Consider the following 20,461-nt stretch of genomic DNA (forward strand, 5'->3'; position numbering starts at 1 on the left):
CGGGGCGCGGAGCGCGGAGCGCAGGGGGGAAATCGGCGCGGCGAGAGCGCAGGGAGCCGGGCGCGCTCCAGCCACACGCAGGGACGCGCAGGCCGAGCGCACGGGCCGCTTCCGCGGGGCGGCCTGCGACAACACGCCCACAGCCCGGCGCCGAGCACGCGTGGTGGCTGCAGCAGGCCGGGGCCTCGTGCGAGGCACCGCGAACGCCACCGACGCACACAAAGCTCCTGTCGCCGCAGCTTCAAAGGCCACAGGCAGCCCGCAAGCAGCCTCCTTCCACGACGCAGCCAACTCGCTCTGACTGGAGCTTCTGGAGAAGCAGTTAAAAGGAAATGGAATCCTATTGCTGTTACTGATCTGCGGTCCTGATTTTTTTTTTTTTATTTCTCCTTAAAATAAAAGGAAAAAAATAAAAGCAGGTTTACTCTTGGCTTTTGCTTGTGTGACTATACTAACCAGCAACATACGCTGGATCTTTAAAGCTCACTCATAAACTATAAATGACTTTTTTAAATTAATCCAACAGAGACAAACTAGGAGATGATAAAGGGCTTTCCTGTTTGTTTTTGTATGCCTAACCCAAATCAACCTTTCCTTTTAATGTTTTTGTAACACACAGAAGCCAAGTCAGAATGCCACGCTAAGACCCCACTTGGAGCAGGGGCAGTTGTCCAGAAGTGCACATAATGTAAGAAACACAGAGCCCTGAGGATTAACAGGACAGTACCACATCCCCATGTCATTCAAAAACTTCCCCCTACAAGAGTTTGCTGATCACAGCCTTTTTGCTCTAATGGAGCCAAGAAGACACAGATACTTAGACTAATACAGATTTTTTTTTTAACACAAGATTGCAGCTACCTCTATGGAAAGAACACAAGTTGAACATGAGCTATTACTAAAACCAGATTTTAAAATGTCACATATAAAGACAATTGTTTTATTTCTCTGAAAATGAATAAAGGTAAATTAGGGTTTGAGAAGAAAACAGACTAAAACAGCATGAATATGAAAGTCACCTAGTCTTTGAAACCCCTGGATTATACACAACTGAAAACCCTGCTCACAGCAAATGAGAAGTGAAGTAGGAGTGCTTACTAAGCCACACGACCTGGGTTCAAATGCTGATTTTGCTCTTGCTACCTGTCCCAGCCTTAGGCGAACCCTGAGAAACATGGATCCCAGCTGGAGACAGTACACTTAGCACAGTGCTCCACAAATGTGACCCATACCATCATTTGAAGGTGGCCCTCTGGGGAAGGGCCCTTTCCCCTGTAAACCCAGCTCACCTATGGCCTGTGGTTGCTCTCATTTCTCCTTAGTGATCAGCACTAGCGAGGCATCCACCAAATCAGCTGTTGCCACACATAGCTCATTTTTATGCAAACTGTATCCAGCCTTTGGGCAAAGTTTGCATGCCCTCTGCTCCCTGATTTTCACAAGTGAAAACACTACCACCGCCGGACCAGCACATTTAATAATGTGCTCCTTCCCATCATTAAAGGGCACCACATAGCTTTAGCAGACAGGAAACTCGCACAGTGCGCACGGCGTCCAGCTGGCAAATAGAGGCATCTTCAGTGACCACTCCTCCTCCATACAGTCTGATAAGGAACATTTTAATGGAGCCAAAACATACATTTCCTTCCTCAATTTCTGCATTAGCAGACATGAGAGCTAGATAGTCATGTCAGGGATTATGAAACTACAATAAAGAGATTTCTAAGCCACCAAGACTACCAGGAGAGCAGGACTACGTTTCGCCTACTCACTTTCAACCAAAAGTATGCGCCCCTTCAGTTGTGGAAAAATACAGAGGATTTAAAAATTCCTACTTATTAACTAGAATGTACTCTTCCATGAAACTCTCTATCACTTAAATAGTTTGTAAATTAAGGCAGCTATTACTCTTAAAAATCCCCAACAATCCCCTTCAAAGGATTTTTTAAGTTGCTGATAGACATAAGGTGACATCAGAGAAGTATGTCTGAAAAATGCAATTAGCTAAGGTTTCTAGGAAGCTTTGGAATGTTTTGTTATTAAGGAAGAAATAGATAAATGAGAGTCTTCCAAATAATGAGCTGTCCTAGAAGTAAAGAAATTCACTAAATAGATCCTCTCCTTGATTTCTCCTTCATGGTTCCATGCCCATACAGATTTGGGAACGTGCAGTAATAGCAAGCCTTCATAATTTTCCAGAGCTGTTTAAGGTAATATTTAAGTGCTTAACAGATTCATATATTAAATCAAAGAGACTTCCCAATTCTTACATAAAAGAAAGATTTGTGGTTAAAAAACAAACAAACAAACAAAAACAACTACAGAGAGAAGGCCAAGGATATGGTCTAAAAAACAAACAAACAAAAAAACCCAAAAAACCAAAAAGCCCCAAAACAAAAAAACTTCAAATTGTTCCTTGGCTTTTAAAATGAAATTAAAAGTAATTAGTACAAATCAAACAATCAAAGAAGTCTCAGGCATTCTTATTTCAACATGAAAAATGTCTCAGCAGCTTATTCAGTTATCACTTCATTGGCCATCCCTCAAGGAGACATGGAAATTGAAAAGAGCAAGGGGAGGTTCAATATCCTTCACTGCCATAAACCTGGGCATCCCAAACCAGCATTATTTATGCTTCTGCTCAGTTCCTGACGAACCTTATTCACCAATGTCTGTGTTAGATCTTCCCAAGGTCTAAATCTTCCTTGCTCCCATAGCATCCAAGCACCGGACCTCTCACAGGGAACCATGAAGCCAAACATCAGGACACAGTATTTGGGCTGACAAACATTCAACATGTGGAAGTTAAAACCACCCATTTCTGGCTCGTGACCTTGGAACCTAACATTGTTAACCTTCACATATTCAGGGCACATCATTTATCACTTTGCATTTTTGATTATTTTGTACTACCTCAAATGCAGTATCAGTAAAGCACAAGGCAATATGGGTTTTCATTTCTCTGTAATTCACAAATGTGTCTGGGCCTCCCTTGACCTCAGTTTTACCAATACTGTCACACTTGGTTCAATGATGTTAATCCAGTAAAGACAGAATTTAAAAGTACCCCGCAAAACATGGCATGTTAAGTTGTAACCAGCAGTATAATACTTTAGGAACGATACGTCAGGGCAAACTTCAAAAAATGTCTATTAATTGGGGCGCCTGGGTGGCACAGCGGTTGAGCGTCTGCCTTCGGCTCAGGGCATGATCCCGGCATTATGGGATCGAGCCCCACATCAGGCTCCTCCGCTGTGAGCCTGCTTCTTCCTCTCCCACTCCCCCTGCTTGTGTTCCCTCTCTCGCTGGCTGTCTCTATCTCTGTCAAATAAATAAATAAAATCTTTAAAAAAAATGTCTATTAATTATGTAACATCAGATAATCCCTTACCTCTCTGAAATTTAACAATCCAATTTCACAATTTGTCAATACCTAAAAGTCTCATGCTCTTCTGGACAAAGTGTCCTTCCCCCATGTGCCAATTTAACCCAACACTTTTGAGAAACCACTGCATGGAAGGCTTGTAAAGAGGACAGACATAAATTGGGTATCCTCTTATTCTTTCCAGACTTGCAATGCCAAGTAGATTCTAGTATGGGCTATATACCAAAGCCACAAATAAATGGGAACCCAGGGCAGGGATGTTAAATCTAAATGACTGTAAATCTGAAGACTTCAGGAAGAAAAACAAAAGTCAACATCTGAGGATAGGTAGAATTCCTACAGTTAAGGATGGATGAAAAGCATCTCACAGAGGGAAGAACATGAATGAAGGCTGGTATGGGAATGTTCCAGTTCTAAGTACTACCTGGAGGGTAGAACACATGGTATAGTACAGAGAGAACTGGTAAACTGGGAACAAAGCTTAGAGTCCTGAATGCCAGGCTAATGATGATAGATGGATTTATAAACGAGTACCTATGGCCTCTAAAGACTACTGACATTAGAACTCAGAAGCCAAGTAAGGTCTGGAGGCAAATTCAGATCAAGGTAAAAACATATAATACTAAGGAAAAGTGCAGAGATGAAGAGGAAAGTCAAGGACAGACTAAAACAAGTGAGGTAGGGATGCACAGCTCTCGGAAGCCAAGCCAGGAGAGATACTCAACAGAACGGTTGGCAGCATCCAATTCACTGAAGAGATGCAGTCAGATGGCAAGACCACTGGGCTTGGCTGCCATGAGGCCACTGGTGTCCTCAATCCAGCAGTGTCAACAAAAGGAGGAACCCGGTAGATTTCGCTTTGCTGAGAAATGGAGGTATACATGAAAAGACAACCCAGATTTGAGATGTCAACGTTTTTCCCACTCTAAAGTTATTTTTATAGCTGAGTAGGTTTATCTTTTATCTGAAAAAGGAGAACAGATTCCATATCTGGCTTAGAAACATTCTAATTAATAAATCTCAAAGTGCAACATTTTGACTTTGTGCCATGCCAAGTACAAGATGGAATCCATCTGGAAATAAATAAAAAGTAGCCTTTTGTTTTGTTTTACCTTGTATTTTTCTAAACTTTCAAGGGAGCTATATTCATTATTTGTGGAGTGTTACCTAAAATCGGTCCAGTGTTTAAACCACACATAACCTATCTCTCAGCTTCAGCAGCCGTGTATGAACTACAGAATTGCGACTGGACTTTTCCTAGATTCTAAGAATTTCCCATGAACAACTGTAATTGGATTAGAATCCAAATTAGCAGAAAATAAATGCCATGTAGCTACCTTCTATAAAATATCCAGGATAGTCTTTGTTTACAAATATGAGCCGTGAGAACAAGCATAAAACAGATTAAGGAATGTTTGAGAAGGGGTTTCCTAAATGTGGATGAATATATTAGCAAAGTTATGATTCTGAAGGAGTAAAAAAAAAAATTAAACGTATATTGATTTATCAGAAAGCAAACCCCTTAATAAGTGGAAAGGAGAAAAATATATAAAAAATCATCTTATTTAAACCTTATCTGGATGAGACCTGTTTTTTAAAAGCCAACAAAAAAAGTACTTTCTGAAAAACAAAGCCCAGAAGTAAAAGCCACTTAAAATTTATTTTGATCTTCGATGCCAAGAGAATATGGGAGGGTTCCAATCTCTTAAAGTCAATGGAGAAAAAGAGATATTTGGAATATAGGGAGAAGATCAGTAGAAAAATAAACCCCAAAATAACATTAAGAAAAATGAGGGCGGTGTAATAAGCATTGATAACATTTCCTATGGTTCCATCAAGTAAACATCGGGTGTTAAACTCAAAAAAAAAAAAAAAAAAAAATCAACTACATAATCAGCTGCCAGAGGAAGAGGGGGGCAAAAATCCTGGACAGTTAGGTAATAGTAATGGAAGTTTTCAGCCCTTCTCGGTACACAATGCTCACTATAGCTAGAAGGAGGTTCAACAAAAACAGCTAAGATGGTCACCATACTCGTTAAGATGATTCCTCAACCCATTTTAAAAGAAATGCTTTTTAATATTAAAGATTATTTCATTACTCTCTGATGTAATTATTTCTGACTGAATGTGATCTTTTTCCATAGGCAAACTTTCTTATTTTAAAGTAATAGTATTCCCAGCAGCCATTTATAAAGGGTTTTCACCTGAAAGAAACATTACTGAAACAAAACAACCAAAAAAAAAAAAAAAAAAAAAAAAAGACAAGCCTGCCCTCTGGCTAAGACAAAAACCCAGACAAATAAAAGGCAGTCCAACAGGTATCTTCACCTGGCAACTCGACATGAAATGGGTTCAAGAGCAGACCCTGGACCAAATCTGCCATTTCCAGGGTCTGACACTCCTCCTTGCCAAAGACCCTCCTAGAACTGTCTTCTAAAACAGTTTGGGGGATGACTTGGGTCCAACAGTTTTCTGCACGGCACTCACCAGAATTCTTTAAAACAAATGGAAATGAGAGTGCCCTCGGAGATTGAGGAACCATCGTCAATCTCACTGGTGAGGGGAGTTGCACTAACCTCTAGATTATATAACTATTAGTAAGGAAAGATAAGAAGAAATTAGAAATTTAAGTAAAATACACCTCAGATGTCTAAGATGACAGAGAATTTTTCCTGGTTTTCCAATCCAACAACGTAAATGATTAAAATTAGCTTAACTATAACCGATAAAGAACTGTTAATTGTATTCATATTGTACAGTGGAGTCATGGATAAAAATGTAACTTTAAAGAAACTCTAAAAGATAAATAAAGCCATTACAGTTATATTTTAAAATATATCATTTTTACTACATTTAAGCTGAAATTTATCACTCAAAAGACAGAATAACAACAGCATTTAAAATAAATGAAGTTCCTTATTATTCTTTTGTTAATTTGTTTTTCTAAATGCTGAGGAGTTTATTAAAATGCCACGAATGGTTTCTAAACCACGTTTTAATAACTAATTGCACATTTCAGGCCTAATCTCACAGATGCTGTCTATAGTTTTCAACCTGCCAAGGGGCTTATGGCTGTTATGAATAAAGAAAAGTCCAGTTTCTTGGAAGATAAAAAAATCCTTAATTCAAATGGACTGTTTTTATTTTTAAAGCTGGCCTCAAAACAGATGAATGTTGGGAAGTATTTTAAACTACTAAACTACAGGGAGAAGAATAATACAAACTAACTCCTTATTAATGACCATTTTATAACCAATACTTTACCAAATGAATTTTACACACACGAATCTAAAGAGGCTTGTATTATTCAGGGGTTTGAAAGAGCATTAAGCCTAAATTTTCTGTGGTAATTGCTTAACTTTCAGGCTAACTTCTGGATTACACACTTGATTCCCCTATGGTCATAAGGTATTGATAAAGAAATAATGTGAATGTACCAGCTGATCTATTACATGATCAATTTCCCACTGCATATGAATAAATGATACTCTAATTCTATTCTCAAATCCATCCACAAAAGGAAAAATGAAAAGTAGTGAATTTCAAGTATTAGGCAGACTCCATCCACAAACCTCACACCTGTCCAGTGTTCTATGTAGAACTGATGATGGTGACCAGACACGCGTTCTAAGCTCAGTTCTTTTTCTCAGTAGCTGTGCGGTCATGGGAAATTCACCTTAACTTCATCCTCAGTGCTCTCCTTTGTAAAATAAGATGCTTTTGCTAGAATGGATAGTAGCTTATGTCCTCAGCTTCTATCCCTCAAAAGAAACTACAATCCTAGGATCACTCTAAATAATACCTGAATGAAAGAACAACAAAGAGCCAAAATTTAAACTTGAGTCGTAGCTTTTAGAGGGACCATGCAAAGAAAGTTCAGGCAGTAAGAAGTGTTTCATTAGCCAGCTTCCCCTTTTCCTCAGCAGAAAACTGTTCCAAGGCTCTACAGCCTAAATCCACATTTCCACGCATCCGTGGGCAGCAGAACACGAGACACTCTCGTACACATGATGAAATGTGCCCATGAGCAAAGGAGATGGGGGCCAGGTTTTAGAACACAAGCACAGAACTCAGAGAATTCTCTCGCAGGCTACGCAGTACACTCTACATCTGACCTCAGACAGGTGATTAAATGTATTCTTCTGTTCATTTTCTTTTCTACATGGTTTTATGGATGGAACCTAAGGAAATAAAATGCACATATTACTGCGCATATTTTTCTATGATCACGTTTTGTCAAAATAAAAGTTAACCGATTACTTCTACAAAGCTGTTTACCCAAATAAACCCCACTTTCTCCCACATTAGGAAAAGGAGAAATGAACTATAGAATTGTTTAATTCTTTACCAGTATCTAGGGGCTTTGGATTAAATCTAAAAACACCGTCCCAGCTCTTCCATTCTATTCCAAACAGGTAAATATTTTAAAATTATTTTTTCAGAATAACGTTAACGAACATGACTTAAAATCATCCCATTAGCCCAATGCCACAACATGCTTTTGATTACAATGGACTGGACCAAAAATTTTGGCAAAATGTTCACCTGCTATCAGAGGAACCAGAGAAGGAGGTGGTTGGTTGAAATGTCTACATTTCTACCAGCAGAGACACCAAAATACTATGAAATACACTCCACTAGGAGTGGAACAAATGCGCTCTCTCTCAGACTCAATTCCACTTCGAGAGAATAGTGTGGGCGATGTGTTAGGGATACTATCTATTTCTTTTGGGCCTGATGCATTCGTTGCAAACGAAAATATTTTAAAATAGTCTTTAAGATGAATGTGCAGAGCTGTTGCTTCTTTATAGTAGCAGCCTTATTTGTTTTACACATAACCATAATTTAAGGATGCCAATCATTTCAAGCAAACAGCTTGCAAAAAATAAAATCAAATACAGGCAAAACGAGAGAAAAATCTTCTTTGTACTAAAACATCCTTTACATTAAAAGATGTCAGGTTAAAGCCGCCACTATACATATAAAGTTAATTTTAACCCTGTGCACTGACAGTATTTTATATTTTCATATTCATTTTGGAGAAATCCACAAGACTGTCTTAAATTAATTTTAAAGCTGGTTAAAATACTTTTTCTTTTTCCTTCAGACAAATTTTTAGACACAAGTTGCCTAAGACACAAATGAGAAAAACCTAAATGTCATGTTATTTTACACCATTCACAATATTTGTAATTAGAATAAATATATAATTTTCAAATACCACTCTTTTTTGAAGTAAAAATGAAAGTGTGTAAACGACATAAGACAGGATTTCTCTGTGACTCCTTAGCAATGACCAAAATATCTTATCACAAAAAGGTGTGGCAGAGGAGTGGAAATCACTGTTCTCTCAATTTTTGATGCATCAAAATGAGTTCTGAAAAGAATACAAAAGGAGAAAAAAAGTATACAAAATAAATGCAGAATTAATTTGCACTTAATGGCAAATAACGAGGGTCCTATAATAAGAAAATCCTAAAAAGATGGAAGTTTTTCCTCTCCTTTCGGAAAGGCTTAAAAAAACAAAACTAAATATTTCAAAATCAATGGACTTCAAGCAATCCAAGAGAATTTGGAAAACATTTCTCTAAAAACCAATCCAGAGCGCAGGATGTCAATTTGGAAATAATGGAAGCATATTTCGCTTTAAAATTCGAAAACTTTTCAAAGACAAAAATTCGAGTTAACATCCCGGTGATTAACTCAGGGACTGCTTAGCCAAGAACAACTTTCGGCACTTAAAACATAAAACTGTCAGTTTCCTCTGCTTGGAGACAAAACATACAAAAAGCAAACATTCACTGCTATATTTTCCTAGACATGAAAGACAGAACTAACTTTTATAAAAGGTGACCACTCTAAATATTTCTACCTATTATTATATTTATGCCATAGCTCCTAAAAATCAGTTACAAATTCCAAACCTCAGAACCATCATTAGTAGATGGCTACTCTTCTAATACATTACTCCCTAAATCTTGGTGGAAATACAACCACTTCTTGAACTTCACTAGAGCTCAATGCACAAGTATGTTAAGCAGCCTGTGCTTGGTATCATTGAATATAAGCTACTATAAACAAGTAAAACTCTTTACTAAAAAATCTCAAAGGACTGACAACATGATACTTGGCATATATTTCTTGCAAATCTAAAGCATACTGATGGTGAGAATAATTTAAGTACTCTCTTCCCTGAATCAAGATACATTCATATCAAACATCATCTGTGATCAAATGGTCAAATTCATATTTATAAACTGGGAATACAGAGTTTGGTGGAAGCACTGAGTAACTGACATTGTCTTAATCTTTCTGCCAGAAATATGTCACTGTTGGTGCTTACAATCGTTTCAAAATTATACCACAACTTTATTTAATTTCATTCAATGCATTTCCTCATAGAAATGGAATGGCAAAGGCCTGTTCAACAGCAAACAACAAAAGCATATTATTATTTTATAGTACACAAGTTTCTTCCTCTTCTTCTATTGCTCACCCCCTCCAAAGGTACATACTATAAAGAAATGTAGGTAAAAACCTTGCAGCAAGCACATTTTTCCACTAAAAGGAAAAATCTTTATTCCTCCTTAAACTGAAATACTAGATCCCAAAGAGGAGAAAAAAAAAATGGGGAAAAAATGGTAATAAAGCATGGCAGAATAATCCAGAGGAAGCATGCTTGCTCTCAGTATAATTTTCTTTAGCATCCTGAAAAGAACGACATCACGCTGCCCGTGATCTCTGCTTACTCCTCTGAAAACCATCCAGAGGATTTTCAAAAGGGAAAAATTCTAGTAGTGCTTTCAAATGCCAAATTAACTTACAGGACTTCCAGTCCTGAAGGAAAACAGCACAGTGGCGCACCAGAAGCTAAGAATGCTTTTTGTCACGCAAAGCCGGAACTCATGAGTGTGACCCCAATGGGGTTTATCTAAATTCCCAAGTACCACAGGCAAAGAGGTCAAAGTTTCCTGTGTCAAAAATATATAAATAAATAAAGCCATATATTGCAATATTTCCTTACATTATAATGGATTGTACAGTATCCATGTCCCCCCTTCTGTTCAGATATATATACATATGTGTGTATATATATTCATTTATATATGTGCACATATATATAGCTTTTTAAATAGCAACTGAACATGACACAAACAAAAAGGAGGAAAACCTGCTTGCACTAATATCTACCTCCCTATTTTCCATTTCTACTCATTATTGGTCTCATTTTTAAGTGTTTATCATTGTCAATGATGTATTGAATCACTTGCGGAGTGAGAAGAGCATGTATACACGTAATTAAAAATTAACAACGATGTATTGAACATTTCTGGGAGTAAAAATACATGATAGGTATGTACATAAGTCCACACAAATATGTGGAACACTAAAGAGTTAAATGTCTGACAAATTGAACACGCAAGACCATGTACACATATTTTTATATAAAATGTGTACATTATGATTTTTACTATCAGCCTAAAATCTTACAAGTGACAGTTTCTTAAAGTTTATCAGGAGACAAAGAAAAGTAAAATGTAAATAATTAGGACACTCTTTCAACAACAGAAACTGTCTTAAGAACGGGACATTTAAAAGTAGAATAAACAGTAATGGGATAGAGAGTTAAATAAAGAGTTCACAGTCATTGAGCTTTAGATGACAGTGAGTTTCTTATAGTAATTTACCACATCTTTCATGCAATGGATGTAATGCAAATTTGTCCTAAATGCAAAAGAGAAACAATTCTTAGGATCTGCTTATAAGTTACAGAAAATAATGTTTCATATTACTCCTTGCTTGGATGTAATTGCTTCCACTGGCCACTTGTACCTAAGTTATTTTCTAAAACTCACCTAAGTTTGAAGAACCGAGGTGAAAATTTTGCAATAATACTTTCAATAGTAAGTTAAAGATGGTATAAAAAATAATCACTTGTGTTTCAATTCATAATCAAATTGATTTATTAAATAAAAATTCAGCTGCCAGATACAGTAAATACCCAATTTTAAAAGATCTCAAAGCTATATACAGGAACAGTTGATAAAAGAATTATTAATCATTCAACAACTGGGCTAACATGTCGTGAGAAAAATTAGTAACATGGACCTTGATTAAAATTTATATATATATATATATATAACCAGTCTTAACTTCATCAGTTGAATGGTATTTTTAAAAATTACAGGGAGTGAGATTCTCTTTCAAAAAAATTTAATGGCATCATAAAGTAAAGCTGAAAGAAAAACCAAAATGTCTTTCAGGAACTTTTATATGTTCAGAACTACTTAATAGTATTGAGAGAATAACAGGCTGATGTATTTATTTCTACATCTTTCAGAGCTAAAGATGATGTCTGGATAATGACATCACAGAGAAGTCACAAGTAGAAGTTAAGTTTTTAATTTGTTTTGCCAATCTTGCTCTCATTTCAGAACCAAAATTATAATTAAATTAACCTTCAAATAGGTGTTGGGATACATCAAGTAATTAAAATGCATATTACAAAGGTTAAAGTCATTTTAAAAAAATATGTAATATGTTAAAATTCCATTCAGTGCCTGTAATGCAAAACATTCTATACGAGTGAGAATAAAGATATGTGTACGTACATGTACACACTAAGTTAATATGAAGTCACAAATTCATATGCTGCACTTGTGTATAGCTCAGAGAAAATAAAGCTAAAACTAGATTAGTAATGCTTGATCCCTTTGCACATGAAGTGTATCACGTAATAGAGAAAACAGATTCCACAAACTAACTTCTGCCCTATATATTTACACTACTTATAGATGTCTCTGATCTCAGACATAATATATGTTTCTATAAGGAAAAATTGCAATACTGATCCACAAGAATCCGTTGAAAGCCATATGGTAGAATCTAATCAAGAAGCACATGTTATATTAAAAGTATTTGTTGATTAGTAAGTTTCATAAATTCTATCCAGATTCTACAAGTAAAAAAGCTCTGAGGCTTTGAAATCTTTATCTTTTTTTCTACAGCTAAAATATATTTAATGCCTCAAGAGCAAATGTGGCATATCTATTACCCTATACTGGGTTCATTCTAGGTTATTCTAATACTCAAATAATATATTATTAATGTTTTTTTTAAAGCTTAGGACATACACATTAGACCCTATGAATATGTTTATTATTGTTCACAATACTGTACTACTCGCTGTCACGAATACAAAGTGATTAACAGATAAAGCAATTATAAATGCAAATAGGAGAACCATGCTACCTTCAAATAAAGGAAAAAAGAAACGAGAAAATGAACTATGGGCACTTGTATATCTCTTTCTAATACTATCTACTATAGAAGGCTTAAATAGCTGACAATGAGTCATTGTTTATTCAAATGTTAAACAAATTGAACATATAAGTTAACTTCTGAGTTAGAAGTATTTGGAACATTTTCCAGAGCCTATTTTGACTGTGTCAATTACCTAGATACCAAAGTTGTTGTATTGTGTTGCTTGATGAAATAGGACATACAGCAACCCTCAGAACCAGTATTACAAGCCTGGCAAATAGCATCACATTTGGGTGACGCACAGAATCCATCACCCTAGGGAAAAACACATTGGGTCACAGTACGGAGTCTTTACATGTTCTATATTATTTCTACATAACGTTTTGGGATAGAAGTGCAAACTATAAAGTGCTATCCCATAAAAAGATATATTCAGAAACAGCACTGTCACTTAACTGCTCCTCTCAACAGAAACAAATGGGACTTTTAAAAAATTCTTCTTCAGAAGCACTTCTTAAAATACGGTGAAAGGTGGCATTCTGATTTATAGTTTTTTTGTCATTTTTAAAATTTCTTAGTAAATTCAGAGCAGATAAAGGTATTATGATAATGATGGCTTCATCATGTTTAAACTCCATACCCATTTCAAACTTCCAGACTTCATAAAGTAGGTCATGTAACTCCTTAAAAGATTCATGTTTAAAGGGCAGAGTTAATGGTTTCACATATTAGAATCCACCTTCAAGGTGTATCTACCTCTTATCGGTCCACGTACATTACATCCATGCAACACCCCACAACTGCATGCACACACACCAGCAACAGTCCAAACACAGTACAGCTCCCGTGGATATTACAAGCATTTGCAGGCGTTTACACTGCTAGCTTTCCTCTCATATTAGAGGTATCCTATTAGTAGCTACCAAAAAATTACACAAATCAAAATATGTTACCTTTGTTCAAACAATACTGCAGTTCATTATACAACAGAAAGTGTCATCCTTAATCGCTCAGGAACCAAGATAGTGGTGGATTCTTGGGAGCAGAAGTGGTGCGGAATGGTTTGAGGCAAAACTGAAACATATTGTTTAAGTAAACCTTAAGGGGAGGGGATCATATGCGCAATTGATGAATTTTTTTTTTTTTTTTTTTTTGGTATCATCTCCCACAAAGCCTCCCCAACCCCCCTCCCCACCACTGAACAGTACACACACTGCTGATATTAAAGGATCAGGGCTCGGGACACCACCCTCTGCCTTTTTTTTCCTTCTTGCTAAAATTTATTACTGTTCCCTCAGTTTTGAAGTAATAAACCGACATTCACTAAATAAAAATGCAATGACAGAGAAACCCATAACTTTAAATTTGTTTGAAAACTCTGTGAAAAATAAAGTAAGACTTACTCTAAGATACTCTCACCACGACTGATGCGAACAACTACAGCTTTAGCTCCTAAAGTTTTTCCTGACAAATCCGTAAGTAAAGGAGTAGTTAGCAAAGAAAGAATGCCCCTGATTTGAACTAAAGTCTTAGCTCTCACAAGAAAAACTGAGAAAGACATAAGGTAAGTCAAAACTGTCAAATTTCTATGCAGAGAACACGTCAACTTCCTTAAATATGCGGAATACTTTTATAATTGTAAAAGCCTTTAAAGACATTTTAGGGTATCTCCGTGATACCTAATTTCAGTATGTATTATTTTTAAAATACGCTCTGTGTAACGAAAAGAAAAACAAAAACTCTCAAAACAAATTTGGGGTTAAAAGCCAAGTCCAAGAAAAGTAACCATAAGATTTAAACCTTACAAACAATTCACACCAGCAACGTCGATACTCAGTTCTGGCCCACCATGGGGCAGAAGGCCCCGTTTCTGGGTGGAGTGTCTTTCCCCAAGGAAGGAAAAACTGGCACAAATCTTTTTGCCCTCTGAAAAGATTTTCCTACTTGCCAGCTTCTGAAGTTGCCCTGATGTCAATCAACATCACCAAGATGTCTCTTAACTGGAGAAAGTTCTGTTTGCCTGTGTAAGATCAGGAAGAGAGAAAATGACTATTAAAAAAAAAAAAAAAAAGGAAACTAAACACACTGCGTGATAAATAGGGTTAAAAAATTATCGTCTAAAATTGTGCGAATAAAAGAACCACCACTAGAAACAAACTGACCCTTAAAATTAACGCTTTCAATCTAAAAATATATTTTTGTAAAGTTTCATCTATCTTCCTTCCCCTGAACATAAAAATGATTAATGTCACAATTAAAGTTCCACATTTCAGGCTCTTGCTAACAGGTGTAGCATTCTTTATATAAACACGTTCATTGACCTGTCGCCATTGATAATCTTAATTAATTCATCTCAATTGAAACAAAAACAATGGTTTTTTTTTCCAAATAAGAAAGAAATCACGCAACACAAATACTCACTCTCCCCAAAACCCAAAAACTGTTTAAGTTATGGTAACCTGAAATGCACCAGCCACCACAGAGAGCAACTGGAGAAATCCAGCAGTGCTCAGCAGGAAAGATTTTTAATAACAGATTGAAAAACAAGAATAAAAATAACTGCATCAACAGAGCCTTTCTTCCTCAGGCCACAAGCCCGTTCTTACTTGAACTTTTTTTTTAAAAATGGCATTTTGGCCACTAAAACCAATCCAGAACATTATTAAAAGTTAAAAGCTACCAATTACTTCTGTCTGTTCTTTTAAAGCAAAGTTTGGCATTACGTCAGCTGGGTTAAAGAAAACAAGAAAGAGAGAAAGAGTAGGAGAGAAAGTTTCCTGCTTGTATAAACTAAACCACCAGGGAAGGTGTCTAGCCACTTGTAAAGTATTTACTGCAGGTTTTTAAAGAGCTAGAAACATTTTAAAAATTAAAAGTTTTCTTTCTTATTTTTAATGAAACATGCTTAGGAACAAAAAGCGGGCCCTTAATGTTTTTTTCGGGGGGCATTTTCATGTTATTTGTATTTCAATTATAGCTTTGAATCAGAAAATGATTTCCAATGATGCTTCAAATTTGAAGTGCATAGATAATTTCATCTTTGTTTTTGCTACTTGGATTTGTGCTCTTGGGGAAAAAAAAAGTGGGGGGGTGGGGGGATGACAAAAAGTCGACAATGCTTCTATAATAGCTACTATGGCTTCAGCCACCAGTTAGCCTTCTTCTCAAACTAACAATTCAAATAATTTTCAACCATAGATCCTTCCCCAAATTCAGTGAAAGAGGTCTCCTTAAGCCCAAAGATCTCTTTCTAAACTAAATCCAGTTCTACATTATTATACCCATCAGAGAACCAAACCAAAGTCCAACGAATTCAGTTCCCAGGGACCTGAAAACCACAGTGATAGGACAACCTTAGAGGTGACCATAAGAGCAACATTAAGGACAGTATTGATAAAGGTCATATATAACGAATCAAATATCCCATACAAATAAACAAACAGCCAAAGACCCACTCACACTTGAGGATAAATTTTTTAAAGTGATTATTCCCTCTGCAGCTCTGTTCGCTGCTGCACAGTAGTATAAAACAACACTTGGCATTTTCGCATATTTACTTTAATCCCCTGGTTAAAGCTTGAGGAAGACAAATAATTTTGATGATTATAAAAAACTCTGCTTAGTTTTTTTCAATGGAAACAACTGCAAAGTGCGTTAGTGTTCTATATACGTGACAATCACCAGGAACTTCAGAGAAGTGGATGAGATTTCTACCTGGCAAAGGCTGTAAGTTTCTTCATATTTTATCCAAGGGGGCCCCTGCAATTCCATAAATTGTAAAACTATTATAGTAGCAAAGAATTCATTACCTTCTGTATGATGATATCAAAAGCTGTAGTCATCACACAGATAAAGTAAAAGCCATGTCTAGATATGCTGTCATGAATTTCCCCAAATTTCAATAAATAATAAATAAGGTAGATAAATGAGAAAACAGGACTCAGAATTAGTTATCCATGGTACTAGTAGTTACAACCAGCAAAATGGGGAAAGAAAGAAACCTGTTACCTGAAAGCTTGACCAAAGATGAACAGAAAGCAAGTCCATAAAACTTGCCTGTTTTTATCAAATTGATTGTAACTTGTGAGCTACGATATTTGGGACAGAACTGTCTTAGTTTATAGTTTTCTGTGCCTGCCAAAAACAGATGCAGACTACCACACTAGCTGTCCTGCGGAAACTAAATTAAGCAAAGGCAAATACCAAGTGGAAAGTTGTCAGTCTGTTGAATGAATGGCTTCATTTTACACACCAGAGACTATCTTAATAAGAATATGTTTTAATGTGCACCAGTCATTTTATTTTAAGTGCATCACTTATTTCAAAAATAATAATTTTTCCTTTAAATCAATTATAAACACCTGCCCATAAATTTCTTAAAGTCTATTTTGTTTTACACACAATAGCATAGTGTTATTATTGTTTGCTACCAAAAGGGGTAGTGAAGTAAAAAAATAATTTCTATGTTATATGCATCATAAAAAAACATTTAAAAGCCAGCTTTCAATATACCTGTGCTCACTTCAAAGTCAAAATAAAGTTCTAGCTCAAAAACAATTTTCCACAAGTCTTTTTAAAAATTTCAGTAATGCTTATTTACTTCCACAAAGAAGGTAAGAAAAGAGTTTATTAAAACTTAACACCCTTTGGCATATCTTAATAGGAATGTGCAGATCATTAACAGCAAATTGTGATCTTTATTTCTCTCTCTCTCTGTCTCTACACACACACACACACACACACACATATCAAATAATAACAGTAATAGAAACATCACTGAAATACTAAGACCTTAAAAGCAGCTTTTCCACAGATGCATCCATTTCCCTCTTCTGAAGATTTTCCTTATGAATGAAGATCCCCTTATGTGTATTACAGAGACCTGTACTCTGGAAATCAGAGTAAACTCAGGAGTAGTATGTGACTTAAAAGAAAAGTAAAAAGAATACTGAAAATATGGAAGAGGCATGTGCAACTCACTTATGATTAACACACTATTACAGATTTTAACCTATTTGCAAGCAAAAATTTTATTAAATCATTTAAAACACTAATCATCAGAATGCTGAGCTCTAAAGTCAACCTCAGACCTCACAACTACTATGACACCTTCCTCCTTACTTTTCATGTTACCTTTCAGAGACAAAGGACAACATCTAAATAGCAGCAGACACCCTTACAGGGTCCAGAACTCAAAGGAGTGACAAACTTTTTTGTAAGGAACTTGCTATGTCCCACCATGTACTTGGAGAGTGTCAGACTTGATTATTCTGTGTAGGAAAGTATTCTATACACATTTATCCTAACATATAATAGATGTACTGGGAAGCCGTAAACATCAACTCACCCGTGGCAAATAATACTTTGCCAACAGAGTATTAACGAAGCTTTATAATGCCTCACATTTAGAGAAATCAAGTCATAACGTGGCATTAGAACTCTATCTCCCCGTCAGGAGTTTTCACGTTGTTAATATTCAAAAATAATCGTCAAACTTTAGCACGCTCGGGGCCCTGTCTATTTAACTGAATCTAGAGATGTTTTCATCCAGGGGTACAGCTTTAAAAGGAAGTTATGAAATCTGAGGAGAGATAAGCTCTAAGAACAATATGTTTGACTTGTTAAGATTAAGCATGTCATTAATAAACTTTCACTTAAAGGTAAAAAAAAAAATCCTCAAAATGTTGGTATCATTTCCAGACTGTCCTGTCAGCATCACAACTTACAGGAAACGCTTCATCTTCCCATACAAACCCTGTATTTATTCACAACCCTGGCGGACTTGGGGAAAGAAAAAAAAGCCCACACCATTCTAGAGCGAGTTTGCTTTTTTACATTAACCGGTGGAATATCTGAGAAAGCGTCCTAAGCAAATGAACAACATGTAAGAAACTTGACAACAGTGAGCTCAGAAACTTTCATTCTCATTTTGTCCACGTCAAGAACTGGCCGCCGCATTACTTTCCTTTGCTGCCCCTTGCATTTTTAACTCTGGCAGCCTTTTCTAAATGATCAACTTTTCCTAAAACCAGCAGGAAAGTAACATGATGCCAGCAAGATCCATAGGTTTTAACTTAAGAGCTGGATGACTCTGAAGAGTGGTTAGAGGTTCCTATAGTATTTTTGCTTTGAACCATCAAATTTTAGCCAACAACCAGGCCTAGAAGTTATCATTTCTTTAGAATTCTTTCCTCGGTCCTATCTGGAGATCCCTTTGTACTTCTTTTTCCTCTCAGACCCTTCCCTGTTCACCTGGTGCATTTACAAAAGTTCAATGAATCTACAAAAGTTCAATGAATCGCCCCAACTTTTCTGCGATTTCACTTCTCCGCTACGCTTCCCACTTCACTTACCTCACTTAAAACTCTAGCCGTGATTTTCCAAAATAGGATAAGGAGGAATATTCTATCATAATTTTGATTCATCATTAAGATACACCGCTCTTACTCAAAAACTTTCAATAGTATCAATTCTGAGGCCTAAAAAGATATGAGGAAGTAAAGCAAGACCTAAAATTTAATCAGTCCAAGATTCCCTCTGAAACCCACCAGTCCTTCTCGCCTTCTAACTTAAATTGCTTTAGAGTCTTCAGGCCATAAAACGGTTACTGACTTCCCTGGGGAAAGGGGGAAACACCACCATCTCTCACAGGTACTAACAAAAAAGCTTTCCCAGCCACAAAAACAGCTTTGCACTTCAAACAGCTCCCACCTCCGCCTCACCCTCAAATTATTCATGGGGTCCTATAATCCTTGAGTTATTTGAAGGGACAGCGATGTTTGCCTTGGCCTTTCAAAGATGCGTTTCTCTGGAGCCCAAACAGGAACTAGACAGAAGGCGAAGCGCCCGTCCGCCTGGATGTCCCACCGCTGTCAGGCATTTAATCACCGTCCAGTGTCCGCTGACCCGCGACACATGGCGCATCATCCGCACCGCAGAGGAAGTCTGCCCCTTCCTCAGCCCCTACGGAAGCGCCTGGGCTGCAAGGCCCTGCCACATGGCACGGACAGGGCACAGACCCCTTGGCCAAGCTGCCCTGAGCCGCGCAGAGGCGGGTGCATCAGGGGATGCGACACCCTCCTTCTCCAGCCCAGCTGGGCCTTTAAGGCAAAAAGTTTGAAGCCTGGCTTTGCAAACTCTTCAAAGCCAACGCCAGTCCTGTGCTGTTTTCCCACTTTGGGGACCCGAGTGGGCCCCTCTCTGAGACCCTCCCGACCCTCCCAAGTTGGCCCAACTTACTACTCTGCATGCTGGTGCCTAGTCTGCTCCCCGCTTGTCAGGAGCCCCAGAAAACTTGCAGCGGCGGCGGCGGCGGCGGCCCCTCGGGTCCAACCACCTCCAGCTCCTCCGCTGCGCCCGGTAGGAGAGAATTAAAATCAGCCAGAAAGAGACAGCGAGGGGGAGTGGGGCTGCGAGGGGGAGGGGGCACCGGCCTGAAACTTCTTTTTTTGGCAAATGGGGATTTGTTTTTCCTCCTCCCTGGCGGCTGAACTTGACCCTCCTGACTCCAGGGGCTACTGCAGTTTGAAGTCGCTCGTTTCTAAGGCTCAGTTGCCTCAGACCCACCAAAAGGAGGAGAGGAAGGGGGGTAAAGAGAGCAGAAGAAAAGAAAGAAAGAAATCACACGCGCAAAAAGGAAGAAAGAAAATGCATGTGAAACCCGAGAAGCCTGCGCTTGGCTTTCTGCACACTCTCCCTCTGCTTTTTTTTTTTTTTTTTCCAAAGAAAGTCACTTTTAATTCCCAGGGCTCCCCGCTCGCGATCGCCCACATTTTGCGCACACGCGCGCAAAAGGGAAAAAAAAAAAAAAAA

At 37.5% G+C, this 20,461-nt stretch overlaps 1 protein-coding gene across 5 annotated transcripts in view; it reads right to left on the reverse strand.

Annotated features, from left to right (window-relative positions):
• The window catches only part of TRPS1 (transcriptional repressor GATA binding 1), a 253,709-nt gene that overhangs the window by 232,615 nt on the left and 633 nt on the right, over positions 1–20,461 (reverse strand). For 2 of the 5 annotated variants that reach the window (XM_034668550.1, XM_034668547.1), the window contains exon 1: positions 19,889–20,326. The exons of 1 other annotated variant lie outside the window; for it this stretch is intronic. In XM_034668550.1, the coding sequence (XP_034524441.1) occupies positions 19,889–19,898 (10 nt within the window). In that variant the 5' untranslated portion in view covers positions 19,899–20,326. Of the gene's footprint in view, positions 1–19,002; positions 19,317–19,888; positions 20,327–20,461 lie in introns of those variants that run through there. 2 more of the 5 variants (XM_034668549.1, XM_034668546.1) reach the window with 2 other exon arrangements.

The sequence above is a fragment of the Ailuropoda melanoleuca genome, chromosome 9 (assembly GCF_002007445.2).
Source record: "Ailuropoda melanoleuca isolate Jingjing chromosome 9, ASM200744v2, whole genome shotgun sequence".
NCBI lineage: Eukaryota > Metazoa > Chordata > Mammalia > Carnivora > Ursidae > Ailuropoda > Ailuropoda melanoleuca.